This window comes from Spermophilus citellus, assembly GCF_964194105.1.
Source record: "Spermophilus citellus genome assembly, chromosome: 10".
NCBI lineage: Eukaryota > Metazoa > Chordata > Mammalia > Rodentia > Sciuridae > Spermophilus > Spermophilus citellus.
In genome coordinates, this window is record NC_138197.1 from 30,969,018 (window position 1) to 30,983,205 (window position 14,188).

Here is a 14,188-nt window from a genome sequence, read left to right on the forward strand (position 1 = left end):
TAGCCTAATTAGCAACTCACTTAATCCTGCTTCTCTTGCCCCATCATGTCCCTTTTCATGTGTTCCTCTGGCTGCTCATGGCCCTTCGGTCATATCTCCCCCTGCTTCCCCTTTCTGATCTTGGCTTCTGTCTGCCAGTTGTTCACTATTCCCCATCCTGGAAGGTCCTCCTTTCAACATTCAACCTATCACTCAACGTCAGCTCAGGGTCATTCTCCTCCTTCTGAGTGCTTCATAACAGGGCAGCCTCTCTTCCTCATTTTCTTGAATGTTATCTGCCAAACTTCATCTTTATCACTCAGCACCACAAACCACATTTTTCTGGTCTCCTTATAGATATAAGCATTTTCTCCCCTGGGAAGCAATAGAGGCCTCACAACTCAGATGATGCTAAGACTTTAGTCTGATAGAGGCCATTCAAGCAGACCTACCTTGACTTAATTCACAACAGCTCCCAAACCCCTGGTGGTCTCACTGAGGCCCTTCATAGCAGAGGAACATGCTAAGTCCTGTTAAGGATGCTGAGCTAGAATGGGGTCAACTGAGTAAGGTTTCAGCAAAGTTTGAGAGATGCATAGAAGGAAGGTTAATCTAGGGGTTCTCAAGAGGGAAGAGGGAGAAACCCTACCTGGAAAGATATCAGAATGTTGCAGGAAAATAGGAAAAATGCACAAATCCAAAAAAGGCCATGGGTTTAGATTTAGAAACCTACACCTAGGCTAGATTGTAAAGGTGGATCTCTCCAAAGGCCCAGGAAGGTACTGTGCCACCTTTTGAACACCAGAGGGCACTGTGAGGAAATTAGCAGGCTCTCCCTCCAGGTAGAGGGCCACAGCCCCCTCTCCTTCAGGATGGCTCTGGTGTGGACCTCTTACTGTCTTGTCGCTGCCTTGATTGTAGTTCAGTGGACAACCAAGATGAAAGGAAGTCCATGTAATTCCAGACAGCATGATTTCATTCCATATCAAAGCCCAGAATATTCTAGGGGGTTGTTTTAAACACATACAAGTGCTAAGTGCTATGGAGAACACAGATGTAGAACCGTTGTCCCTTGTCTTCATAAGAACCACTATCAAAAGATTAAAAAGGGTTAGGGGTATGACTCCGTGGTAAACTGTAAAGCTGTTCTCTAGCATTCAGGAAGCCTTGAGTTCAATCCCTAGCATGGCGTCTGAGGAGGGGTGGGGGGAGAAGGAGGAAGAGGGGAGAGAAAGAGAGGGACTGAAAGTCACCAAAGTGCATCTCTGGGAAACAATTATAATTTAGTCTAAAAAGGCAGCACCCTCATGACCTCCTGGTTCCCACTCTGCTTCTTGTCCTGTCCCCATCCCCTCCAGATATCCCTCTGTGCTGGTCTGCTTGTGAAGGCCTCCTCCCGGCCCCTCACACAGCCCCACCTGCTGCTTTACACAGGTGAGGGGGAGAAGCCCCACCTCACACTGTCTGAGTTATGACTGTATTCCAGGTATCTAGCCCAGGAAACGCCTCTCACCACTGGATTTCCTAAAACAGCAGAAACCCCAAACACAGAGGGGAGGCTGAGGCAGAGCTAAGGACTCCTCATGAGTTTCGGTCCTGCCTGCCTACATGGAGCTCATGACATCCCAGCCAGGTGGGACTGAACATCATCATTAAAATGGTTGACATTGATGGTACCCCCCCCACACACAAATATGTACAATCTTATATGTCAATTAAAATTATTTAAAATAAATAAAACTAAGATACAATTAATATCATCAATTTTCATCTACCAAACCAGTAACCATGATACACTAGAAATCACCTTATGCAAGTATTTAGATTAAGCCTAGTCATGACTTGGGAAACAGGCTGAAATATTTTAAACCACTTAAACACCCTGTAATAAAAGGTTAATTGCACGCTTTGAGAGACATCCATTCAAGGAAATGTTCTGAGGAGGTTTATACAAGTGTCTGATAAGAATTTTTTGACTAATTTTGAATGTTTTCAAGGAAGAGTAATGATGTTTCTTCAACGTGTTTTAAAAGATACAGAACTGTAAATACATGTCATAACACTCATAAATGCTGTTTATTTTAAAAACACAGGAACAAAATGTTTAAAACGTATAAGGCTAAATTATAATTATTTCCCAGAGATGCTATTGAGGTGAATAACTTTTAGTCTCTCTCCCCCTCACCTGTTTTTTTCTTTTGTGGTAGTGCTGGGGACTGAACCCAGGGCCTTGTGCATGCTAGACAAGCACTCTGACACTGAGCCACATCCCCAGTCCTTTTTAGTTTCTTCTTGATAGTTGTCAAAGATTGTCCATAATCAGAAAATAAGGCAAGATTTATTTAAAGACCCCAGTTAGGTCCCATTTCTCAGATCCCACTGTGTCCAGCACTACCCTTGGTCCCCCAGATCCTTTCTTACCACAGGGCAGGGCTCACAGGTGGTCTTCCTGCACTCCAGCTTGAATCCAGAGATGGCCCCCACCTGCATGGTGCAGTGGCAGGTTGTGCACACATCCACCATCACACTTTTCCCAGGCTGGAAGCAGAGACAGCAGGGTCAGCTTCCTCAGCATTCCGAGCCCCCCCCCCCATCCACCTCATCCCCTTAAGCCAGGGTCTGCCCATGTGTCCATGGCTTCCTGAGCCATCACAGCATTGTTCCTCCTGTCCTGGTGGCCCACTCCCTTCCTGCCCTCCCACCTTGAGCCTGGAGAAAATAACTGTGAGAACTTTTATGCCAAAAAGGAAGCCAGAGCAGTGGGAGAGGAGACACAGAAATGTGCGCAGTGACTTCAGGGTGCTTCTTTGTGGGCACAAGAAATGCCCACCTGCCTGGGGAAAGTGAAAGCAAGTACTGGGCCCCAGAAAGTGGGAAGGACAGTCCAGCTCCAGGTGCCTAGAAACCCACAGGCCGTACAAAATGCAGTGTGGGGTAGTTCTCACAGGTCTCTTTCATTTCCACTTCAGAGTGACTGGATTGCCCGCCCTGAACTCCCTTCCCTGTCCCCACCAGTTGCTCCAGAGAAGAGGACAGCAGCTTACCCCAATGATGGTGCCATTGAGCATACAGGCCTCCACAGGCTCTGCAGGAGAGAGAAGCACAGAATGTGAGTGCAAACACACCCTCCCAAAACCAGGCACAGGCCTGTTCCCCTCAGGGTCTTCCCTTCCACGGGCCAGCCTCCCTCTGCGATCTGCTGGTCAACTCCCATGCACTGTGGGTCCCACAGTGGCCTCCTTTCCCACTTCCTGGAAAGGAAGCAAAGGGATCCCTGGTTCCTCACCACCCGGCCTGCAGTGAGAAGAGCCCCATGCATTCTCAAAGGATGGTGCTGGTCTATGTGAATTTATATTTAAGGTATAGATGGGAAGGTGTTTGAGTTTATTAAAGAGTAAAATTCTACTCTTGGAATTTTCAGTCCCAAGAGAAACTCTCATAGAGAATTCAGAGCAAAGTGATGGCAAGCATTGGGTTTTGTTGCTGATTCCATTTGTTCTTCTGCTAGCTCGGTTAGGGGTGACCAGTTGAAATACTTTTCCCTCAGTGAAGCAATGCAGCATGATTGAAAAGATGATCTCCAGAATCAGAGGAGCCGGGGGTCAAATCCCAGTTCTACCACTCAATAACACCATGACAACTGTATGCAGTAATGACCAGGAGCCATCATTGGAGCACAGAGCTGAGCACACAGTGACCTCCAGGAAACTGTTGTTTCTCTCCTTTAATTTACTGTCACAAGTGCATTAGGAACAGATGGGAAGATTTTGGTCCTGCCCATTTCCCTGAGTTGCTAACAAGACAAAGAATTCAGGAGCCAAAAGAGGAAAGAGTTTGAAGGAGGGTCCAGGCCCAGCCCAGGCTCTGGCCAGCATGCCTTACCGCAGCGACAGTTGGGGCAACACTCTGTGGTCTTACAGCTCAGTTGGAAGCCCGTAGGACAGGTGGGGACTTCCAGCTGGGGACAGGAAACGTTTCTCTGTTGCACAAAGACCTCCTCCTTCACTCGGACACACTCATTGATGAGGCAGGGGTTCTCAGGGGTGGGCCAGTGAGAGCCAACCTGCAGAATACCAGAGGAAGTCAAAATGCGCCAGGCAAGGCTTGGGTCCAAGGTCCCAAAGGCAGTGTACTGTTCACAGGGAGCTGGTTGGGCCCAAAAGGTGAACTCCAGTTCAGGACCCAAGTCGCACCCACAGGGTAAGCCACAGAGGGAATCCATGGGGCTCATCTCAGTGAGTCAAAGTCACCTTAAACAAGATCCTAGAATCAAGTTTCCCCTACAGCCACCATCATCAACCACATGAGTTAAGCCAAGGGATGCTCTCTGCCATCCTCATTATTGGCTCTGAGCTAAGATCAGACACTTCATGGCAAGAAGCAACAGTATGGGCTGACAGAGAAGAGAGGCAGAGAGGAAGTCCAACCATTTCCCAGCCTAGTGCTACTTCCTATTCATGTGGGGAGATGGGGAGATGGCAGGAGGCTGGAGATGCTGGCCCCAGATCCCTACAGCACTGCAATCTGTTCCTGAAGCTCCTGGGCCTGCAGATGGGTAGCCTGCATCAGAGATGGGCTCCATAGCAAAGAGAACTGAAAAGGCCCCAGACCATGGTCCAGAAAAGTCTCCAGGAGATTCTGCCTACAAAAATCCTTAGAATGAGTGTTGTCTGAGTGGGCAGCATCCAGACACATTGCCTCACTCTGGCCACCTCAGGTCCTGGCCTACTCCCCCCAATCCTTGATCATTTTATTCTTGTTCCAGATGAGGAGGAGAAGATACCAGATACAGCATTCTCTCCACTTCCTATTCTGACTCCCCATGATTAAACCTTCTTACGTCAGGCCTCTGTTGAGCCTTGGCCATGGACCCCACTAAGAGAACCCTTTCCTACTCAACCCACTTGTCCCTGACATGCTCCCAGCAGCAAAACTACTGCCACACCCAAGTCTTGTAGATAAGATGGAGACTCAAGTTGGAGGAGAGACACTCAGGTTACCTTGTGTCTTGCAAACACTGATGTGGGACAGGGCTGTGTGAGCCTTGGGATGGGACATTAAAGACAGGGAAGGGGCAGAATACTGAGCTCCAAAGGGATCAGTGTACAGCCACCACTAGAATGGACCAGCCTCTGATCTGAGCTGGCCTTGCCTCTGGGTAAGAGGGACAAAGCCTGCCTCAGTCCAGGATGGATGGGAGACAGAAAAACTAATAGGGTGGCAAAGGGGGACACACAGAAGGGAAATCCAAATGTAAATTGGACTCTAAGGGGTCAATAGACACCCATCTGAAAAACTCAATGAGTCATTTGGGTCTCTCTGAGGAGGAGAATGGTGATGGGCTTGGGTTGGAGACGGACTTATCTGGGGCAAGACAATTAACCCTTTGCCTTCCTCTCTGTTGAACAAAATATATACAGGAGCCAGAGGGGAAGGCCCATGTGGATCCCTTACATTACCTGTCCCTGAGGCTGCCAGGGCTTAACACTCCCCAGCTATTCCTTCTAATCAGAAGAAAAGATTTGTTGTGTCCTGACATGAGACTAAAATTCCCTAAGAGCAAATCCTCTGTGATTAAGAAAATGGCTCTATAAGCACCCAAGTTTAAGTGAACACATGGGGCCCAAGGGAGACAGCTAATCTGCTGTACATTAGAGGAAGGAATCTGGCTGGGTTGGGGGACTGGACAGGGGAATACAAGAGTGGGGAACTGGAGGGTCAACAGCATGGCAAGATACCACACCCAGACCTCCAGAAATAGCAGAGGGACTTTGGAAGCCGAGATATTGTTTGCTCCCCTGAGTTACAAATTTCTCCACCTCCTTAAACCATCAGGGAAGTTTCAATGGAAATTAGTGAAAAGGCATGAGGCCTGGGTTGCTGAGGCATCAAACAGTACTTGTAGCCTATGGAGTTTTGGGAGGGGTGATGGGCCAACAACACATGCAGGATGGTGAAGCCATCCCTAAACCAACCACCCAGGGGATGCACGGCCTTAGATTCACAGGTGACAGAAGAGTACAAGTCCCCTGGGAGTTCATGGAACTCTCACAGAGGGTATTGGTTTCTCAAAAAAAAAAAAAATCCATAAAATGGGAAGTCTGACACATCTTTAACTAGCTTTTAAGTGGTAAGGTAAACCCAGCTGGTACCCAAATAATACCAGCAGCTGGGTTAAACACCCCATGGGGAAAGTGAAAGGCAGGGAGTGAGCCGAAACCCAGGTTGACACTGGACCACAGAAAGGACTCCTAGGCTGGTCAGTTGCTGCCCTCCTTCCCACTCTCCCTAGGGTCTAGACCTACGTTCTTCCAGTAAGACTGGGAGTCTCCCCGTGGTGATCCGGTCACCATCTCACAGGCAGATGGCAGGCACCTTCCACAGCACTCGCCTTCATGGAGGACATAGGTGGAGCCCTGGAAAACAGAAAGAGCAGTCACAACAGGCCAGCAGCTAAGACACAGGTGTTCTTACCCTCCGCTCACATGTACTGAGCCCTGGGGTTTGCAGAAACATTTCGACTAGAAATGTTCATCTTTGTTGCCCACTAGCCTCAGGACCATGTCAAGAAGTGATTAGAAGCATCAACCATTGAACCACTAAGCTGGGTCTTACACCAGCTGAAGAGATTGAGCCTGCCCTTGTTAAGGTTTGCTTTTGAGACCAAGACCTAGTCCAACAGCTAACATAGTCTCTGCTGGGACCAAATCTAGGGCCCATCATTGACTAGGGAGAATACGCATGGCTGATCACTTCTACCAAGTGAATGCCCTGATCCCAGCATTTCTTACCACTTGTATGGTTTGAATCTTAAATGTTGAAGGCTTGATCATCAGCCTGGGACACTACTAGGAAGTGGTAAGACCTTCAGAAGATGTGACCCAGTGGAAGGAAGTTAGCTCATTGGAAGTGTGTCCTTGAAGGGGATATCTGGACCCCTGCCCTTCTCTCTCTCTCTCTCTCTCTCTCTCTCTCTCTCTCTCTCTCTCTCTCTCTCCTTCCCAGCTGCCATGAGGTGAGCAGCTTTGTTCCACTATGAACTCTTTGACATATGTTCTGCCTCATATTAGACCCCAAAGCAATAAGCCAACTGTGCACGGACTGAAACTCTGAAACTGTAAACCAAAATAAACCTTTCTTCTTTTTAAGTTATTTTCTCAAGTGTTTTGCCACAGCAACAGAAAGCTAATGTACCACTGTGAGGAGATGGGCTTTCCCTGCAAGTTACTTGGCAATTACCTATAGTTAAAGAGTACAGTCAAGAAACAAAGAAAAAGAGTTCAACTTTCTCCAGAAAACCTAACAGGGAGCCCAGTATCCTGCCAGTGTGTTGGCTCATCTTGCCTCAAGTTCCTCCAAAGCATTAGGAATTTGGATCGAAACCTTCCTCTAAATATCTATGTAACAAACAATAGGCAAGACAATGAACATGAGGAGCCATGGGCAAAGACCCAGGACAAGGCTTCAATTTGGAGCAATGTCCTTTAAGAGAGAAGCAATAACCTTGGCTGTCCAGGAGGGGTGGGGACGTGAAGCCTGCCTGGCTTCCCAAACGCACGCACAAGCAGAGCCAAATCAGAAGAGGCACACAACGTTGCCTCCCCCAGGACAGTGCAAGCACTCTAGAGACTTGGCTCAAGCCCACACCACCTCCGTGGGACCTGTTGACATCCCTACCCACGTCAGAGCAGTGCGCAGGAAGCTGTCCCCAGTCTTTCTTATCAGCTGAGATTTTAGTCATTTACTGTGCGTTGAAGAGGTACTAGGTACCTCAAATTAGGATGATACACCACATATCCTACCATAAGGCTGAACATATGAAATGCCATAGAAGAAACAGACTCCAGGGAACCCTGAAGAGAGTAAGCAATACTCTGAGGGATCTGATGCCGTTCCTATGAGCCTCGCTGTAGGAGTGATCTGAGGTGTGCACCCTGTTTGTCTTCTGCTGCATCCCACCGGGGGCAAGCACACCGTCAATGTCACAAATGATTCCCAGACCAAATACCTTGAACCCAAAGACCTCATCCATGTCTCACACTAAGATGCATCTGACCATGCCACCAAAATTCCCATCTTTCCAACATTCCCCTCCACACCACCAGCAATGCCATTTACTTGCTGCACAACCAGAGCTCATCCTATATTTTCACCATTTTCTTTTCCCTTACTCTCCAATGAGTATGTCATGAGTATATTATCAATGTCCTATCAGACTACACATCTCAGACCCTTCCCCTTACTCTCTTCCGTCAAATCACGCTAGGTGAATGTATGAATATACCACAATGCATTCCAATTTTATATGTTATAATTATAATGCATTCATAAAAAAATAAATAAATAGGAGAAATGCCATTAGAATAGAGACAGGGAATTGGGGAGGAGAAAGGAAGAAATGGAAGGGGATAGTACTGGGGATTGAAATGCAGAAAACTATGTTATATGCACTAAAATTTTTAGACCATTTTTAAAAATAATGGAGCTAAGTTGATCTAATATCCACCCAACCTGAAGATATACATCGCCAGAAGATACATTCCTAATTAATGAGGCAGCATGATCCTTGAAGCATGGTTGCCATAATTGATATGGAAGTTGGAAACATGGAGCTTGGGTCCCTTGTCCCTGCTGAGGCCATCTGAGGAGCACAGTCTGAAGACCTCTTCCCTCTCCCTGGACCACACTGGCCCTTGCAACACTGGAGTTGCCAGTGGCACTAGCCTAACAGAACAAGCCCCAGGCTCCAGTTCCTACTGGCATCAGAGGAGCTGAGGAGCAGTAGCCAACTCCATTCCCTATGCTATTTCTTTGTTTCTTCTCTCTGATAAATGGGAAAAATAGCCTTCCCTCTTTTTTCCTCCTGAGATACATCATGAGGATGAATAAAATATAATCATGTGCCAGGAAATGACATTTCAGTCAACAACAGCCTGGGTAATGACTGTGATCCCATAAAATTATAATGGACTCTCATCGCCTAGAGCTATCTGAGGCCAAGAGTTCCAGACTCTTTCCTCTTCCGCTCATTTCCCTGACCTCTGTACCCATCTTCTTTTTGAGTTGCCTCCAGCACCACAGCGGACCACAGTGGACATCCAGGTTCATACCACATATAACACTTGACTGGACCAGAGTGGGAACTGGACAGAGCTACCCATCCATGGGCTGAACAGAGCCCATTGAATCTCTTTCTAAAAAGTTAATCCATGGAACCTGGACTGAGTAAGTCAGGTTGGACAGGGATGAGCCCGGGGTCTAAAAAGCCATGTGGAGTTGGAACCAGATTCTATAAACCTATACACAGATGAAAGTTATAAGAAAGTCCAATTTCTTCATAGAGGAAGCTGGTCTGCAGTGAGAAGCAGAAGCAGATGGATGGAGAGAAAAGACAGGGATTCATGGGACCCATGGACAGAAATGTCATGACCATTTGTCTCACCTTTTATTTCTAGGAGATTCCTCTATGTCTCTTCCACAAACCGTCTTTTTATTTTGGTTAGCTCAAGTGGGTTATAGTATGCAATCAAAATTCCCTTCTAAAACCAAGTGTATTGGGTGCCAATTTTATAAAAATGACCTCTAAAGAGCACTCTCTTTGTTTGACAGCAAGCTATTGCCATCAATTCCCATGACCTATGGAAGGAGATGGAGACCAAGGAGTTTTCGTAACTTAGTGTTCCCAAAAGTCACACCTGGATTCCACAGTACCATCATCTCTCAAAGATGCCTCACAGTTCCACTCATCCTCAGTATCAGCAATGCAGGAAGAATGGCAGGTGACCTGACTGGCTCTCCCATTTCTGAATTCACTCCTAGACCCTCCCTTCTATCACCAAGCAGCAGCAAGAGCATGGCCTTCACTGCTGTTAGCATTTACAAAAGCATCCACAAGATGTGTGTGCTTGCCTGCCCTGGAACCTCTTCCTTTAACATGACTATTCATAAAAAGAAAGCAAAAACAGCAATAGGCCAACAAGCAGAGTTTGACCCATGATTCTCCATGAAGACTGTTGCTCCCTTCCTCTAAGGTCTGATCAGTCTTCAAGGTGCAAAACTAGGGGATCTTAGAGGTAGGCCACCACAAATTGAATTGGGGAACACTGATCATGTTTCCTGTACCTCAAATTAAAAACACAGTCCCCAAACCCACTATCCTATGTAGAAATGCTGTGGTGCCTTGAAACTTGAACAATCATAGAAAATTCAGAACATATGTCTGCTCTGGGGATAAGCTAAGGTGGCGACTGGAAGTGGAAGAGAGAGAAAAAAATCAGGGCCTCTTCTCTGGGCATTTCATCTCTTCTACATCTGCTCAAACCAATTCTGCCAGTCCTCTGCGCCTAAGACCACACAGCAGGTATGGCCGTTAGCCAAGGATCAAATCATGGAAGGATGACATAGCAATTTTTCTCTCATGCTTCCTTCGTCTAACTCAGACCTATTCTCCTCCTCCTTCTTGCACTTTCTGGCTTTGAACCAGAGGTTACCACAGGGCCTTTCTTGCCCCCTTCTGGGATCCCCTCCCCTACTTTCCTCATCCAGTGGTCCCATGCGGTACGCAGCACTTGTGCCCCACTCACCGGCAGACAACTGTCTTCACAAGGCTTCTGAGAGCACTGGGCCACGCGCAGCCCCATCACAGCATCTTCCGTGTCCGTGCAGGTGCACACGTCGCAGCCCTCCTCCCAGAACTGGCCCACAGGGTAGATGGTGCCTCGGTGGACGCACACCTGCAGACACGAGGTTTCTGTGAGTGAACTCATTGGATGCATTTAAGCAAGCGGTCAGTAACCGTCTACTGTGTGGAAGCTGATCTAGGTGCTGAGAAAAACAGCAAGAAATAAAGCCAGTCTGGTCTCCGCCTATGTGGAGGGGTGCTTCAGAGATTTTGTGTTCTTCCCTTCCCCGCCCACCAGCCTTAGAAAAGCCATCCCCAGCCCATCCTTAAGGATGGTCCCTTGTAAGTCCTTCATGGTCCTCAGGATTGGATATAACAACTGCCTGCCTTGGCCCATTTTCATTACTGAACATTGAACTTCTTCTTAGGTCACAAAAAAAGCTATACCCAAGTTCTCAGACCCAGGAATGTCCTTGGACTTGAAACCCACCTGCATCTGTCCCCTTAGGAGCAGACTGAAGTAAAAGAAGGTGGGGAGGTGCTATGAGTGTGTGAACCTCCCGCTCCCCGCACAGTGACAGGAACATAAGAAGGAAAGATTCTGGAACACAATACGGGCTATGTTTGAGAGAATGGATTTTATCTGGAAGAATCATAGGTTGTAGAAGAGACGAGAGATGAAATCACAAAGACTGGATGACATTGGGACGTTCAAAGCCAGGAATGTATGCTCAGGTGTAGTTTGTTGGAAAGAGGTGTTAAAGAAGCTGTTTGATCCAGAGACAAGTTTTGAAATTTTGATATTAATCACAAGTATACCCTCCAAAACTATGCACAACAGGTCTCCACCCTCATTTACTGATCCTATACCTACTCAGTCTTCTAGCTTCTGTATAATGCACCTGTTCACCGAGATACCTTGTTCTTCTATTAAAACGTCTCCTAGAAAATGATCACCATTTGACCCAGAATCTTACCTCTCAGCTATCTCCAAGATACCTTAGCTCAAGCATTTACCCTCATCCCCTTACCTAAAGTAATTCTATTTCAGGGTAACCAAAAGTAGATGGGGGAATGTTCTATTGGAAGAATTCAGCCAATAAATACATAATAATGAGTCAAGTAGATAAAAATCACAAGTTTTCAAGCCCTCATGATATACTGATTCTTGAGCAACACCAATGACTCTTAAAACTATCAGAAGGAATGAAGGTGGGGTAAACTTCCTGATGCAGAAATAGACTGATATTACCTGAACCCAGTCTTATCATTAACAGTGGGCCAACTGGACATTATGTACCTCACGGTATGATGCCACAGGAGGTACACAGCATCATCTATGAGGCATTTTTGCCCCACCAAAATCAAATGTGCATGAAAATAATACCCTGGGTCTAATTTTTAGTTTGATAGAAATAAAGCTAATGGAAGAACATAGTAAACAACACCATGAGGAAGCTGTCAGCCAAATTGAGAGTGCATGACATCTTCTAGGACAAATGACCTGGCTTCTCCAGTGAATTAAAAGCATTAAAAATGGGACTGGGGTTGCTATAGGTTAAAAAGACACAAGAAAGACCAATAGAAGGGCAAGGAGGAGGGGGCGAGAAGAGGGGCACCAGAAAAGACCCATGAGGAGCAGCAACTGCTGCCTCCTAAACTTGCACCTGCGTCTCTAGAAGATGTGTGCTGGGAGACCTTGAGCTTGAAGAGTATCCCAAGAGGAACAGAGATCTAGAACATTCCAGGCAAATGAGTTTTGGGTGTGGTCCTAAGGAGCTCCAGAGAGCTGCTCTTTGTCACTCACCCTCAATCCAGCAGCTGTGACTGTGCCCGGATCTTCCCACTGAAGGCTCATTTCAAGTCCCACTCCCCAACACTTGCTTTCCCTTCCCACTCTCCATCCTCATCCCCACCCCCTAATTCAGTCTTTCCCAACAGCTAATCCTAGTTGATCCTTCAAGACTGCTATTTATATTTAGTATCTGAACCAGCCTCTGACACTTTATTTTTCAGTTGAGAGACGATTATCATATATACTAATGAGATCATAAGTGGGGACCGTATCTTATATTTCTCGCACAGCACCTGACACAGTACCAGTTCTGTCAGAACATAGTCGTTGCTCAGCAAATATTGGCTGGGCAATGGACAGAGGGAGGGATAGATGAATTGACAGCAATTAGCACATAAATAAACTACTAACTGATCTCTAAATGATACATGCAATCATATTTTTCCTTAGCTAACCTACAAACAAGCTTCTTAGAGGTAAAAACCATGATTGATTGTAACCACCTAGCCATGAAGAAGACACAATAGATTCACTGTAAATAGAGTTAACTAAATTTAGGCGAGATGGAATTCTGATTCCACCCACCAACCTATGTGGTATTTGGATTGAGCAGAAAGGGAGGGTTGAGTAGATGCAAATCATCCCTGAGGAGCAAGTGTTATCCCTGCCAAAGGTGAGCTGTCCCTACCTTGTCAGGAAGGCAGGTGGTTGTGGTGCAGCCACAGTCATTGGTGGTGGCCGAGGCCAGGTACCCTGGTGGGCAGCTCACAGTGGAGTTGACACAATTGCAGACACACTCATATTCATCACAGCACTGGGTCTTCCGAAGGGCAGGTGTCCGGTGTGGGGGGCAGGCAGGTGGGGACTCTCTTCTGCACTCCTCCTTTCTGCAGACTGAAGGGCATACAGGGTGACACCTCAGTCCTGCCACACTGAGGACTGCACTCCGCCACAGTTCATACATATTCAGCTCTAACATGGTGTCCCGGGCAACTCCAGACCCAGGATACTAATTCAGACATTCACATGTACCCAGCTCAGGGCTGCAGGATATTCAGTTATACCAAAAAGGAGTTAGTCTACAGAGAAACAGCAACACGAATACAAAGGAGAAAAGTGGAGGCCTCACCACAGGTAAAGTTGGGTCTGCACTCGCCAGGGTTGGTCAGCGTTGGCTGGAGCCCTCCTTCACAGGGAGGCACCGGGGGCAGGTCACAGCTCACCAGGTCACACACTGAGGGCCAGGAAAGAGAGTTTCACACAGAGTTCAGAAGCGTGGTCCTTTTGTTACTGTGAAGGGGAGTCTATGTTCCTATTCATGCAGACTCCTACAATTTTAAGCAGATGGTGATAATCAATAAAGATAGATAAGATAGAAATGGTGACAGAGAGCTGGGCACCGTGGCACACGCCTGTAATCCCAGCACTCCGGAGGCTGAGACAGGAGGATTGGGAGTTCAAAACCAGCCTCAGCTAAAACAAGGCACTAAGCAACTGTCTCTAAATAAAATATAAAATAGGACTGGGGATGTGGCTCAGTATCCACCCCCCCAAAAAAAAAGAAAACAAATAATGATAAAGAGAGAAAGAGATGGGAGTGATGGATTAGATAGAGAGATGGGGAGAGAGATTTACATAGGTACATAGACAGGCACAGAGACAGCCCTATGGTAAGCTCTTACTGACTGTTCTTTTCATCTGCTAGTACTTACAGATCTTAGCCCAGTCTTAATTCTCTAGACTCAGTTTCCCCTTCTGTAATATGGAAACTTTATTGGATTCGTCTGAGGATG

General features: G+C 46.8%; 1 protein-coding gene across 2 annotated transcripts in view; it reads right to left on the reverse strand.

The window, feature by feature from the left end:
• The window catches only part of VWF (von Willebrand factor), a 177,036-nt gene that overhangs the window by 16,067 nt on the left and 146,781 nt on the right, over positions 1 to 14,188 (reverse strand). For both annotated transcript variants that reach the window (XM_081309814.1, XM_081309815.1), the window contains 7 exons: positions 13,525 to 13,629; positions 13,084 to 13,289; positions 10,563 to 10,712; positions 6,285 to 6,395; positions 3,862 to 4,042; positions 3,024 to 3,064; positions 2,401 to 2,517 (listed from right to left, as the gene is read on the reverse strand). In XM_081309814.1, the coding sequence (XP_081165940.1) occupies positions 2,401 to 2,517; positions 3,024 to 3,064; positions 3,862 to 4,042; positions 6,285 to 6,395; positions 10,563 to 10,712; positions 13,084 to 13,289; positions 13,525 to 13,629 (911 nt within the window). The remainder of the gene's footprint in view (positions 1 to 2,400; positions 2,518 to 3,023; positions 3,065 to 3,861; positions 4,043 to 6,284; positions 6,396 to 10,562; positions 10,713 to 13,083; positions 13,290 to 13,524; positions 13,630 to 14,188) is intronic.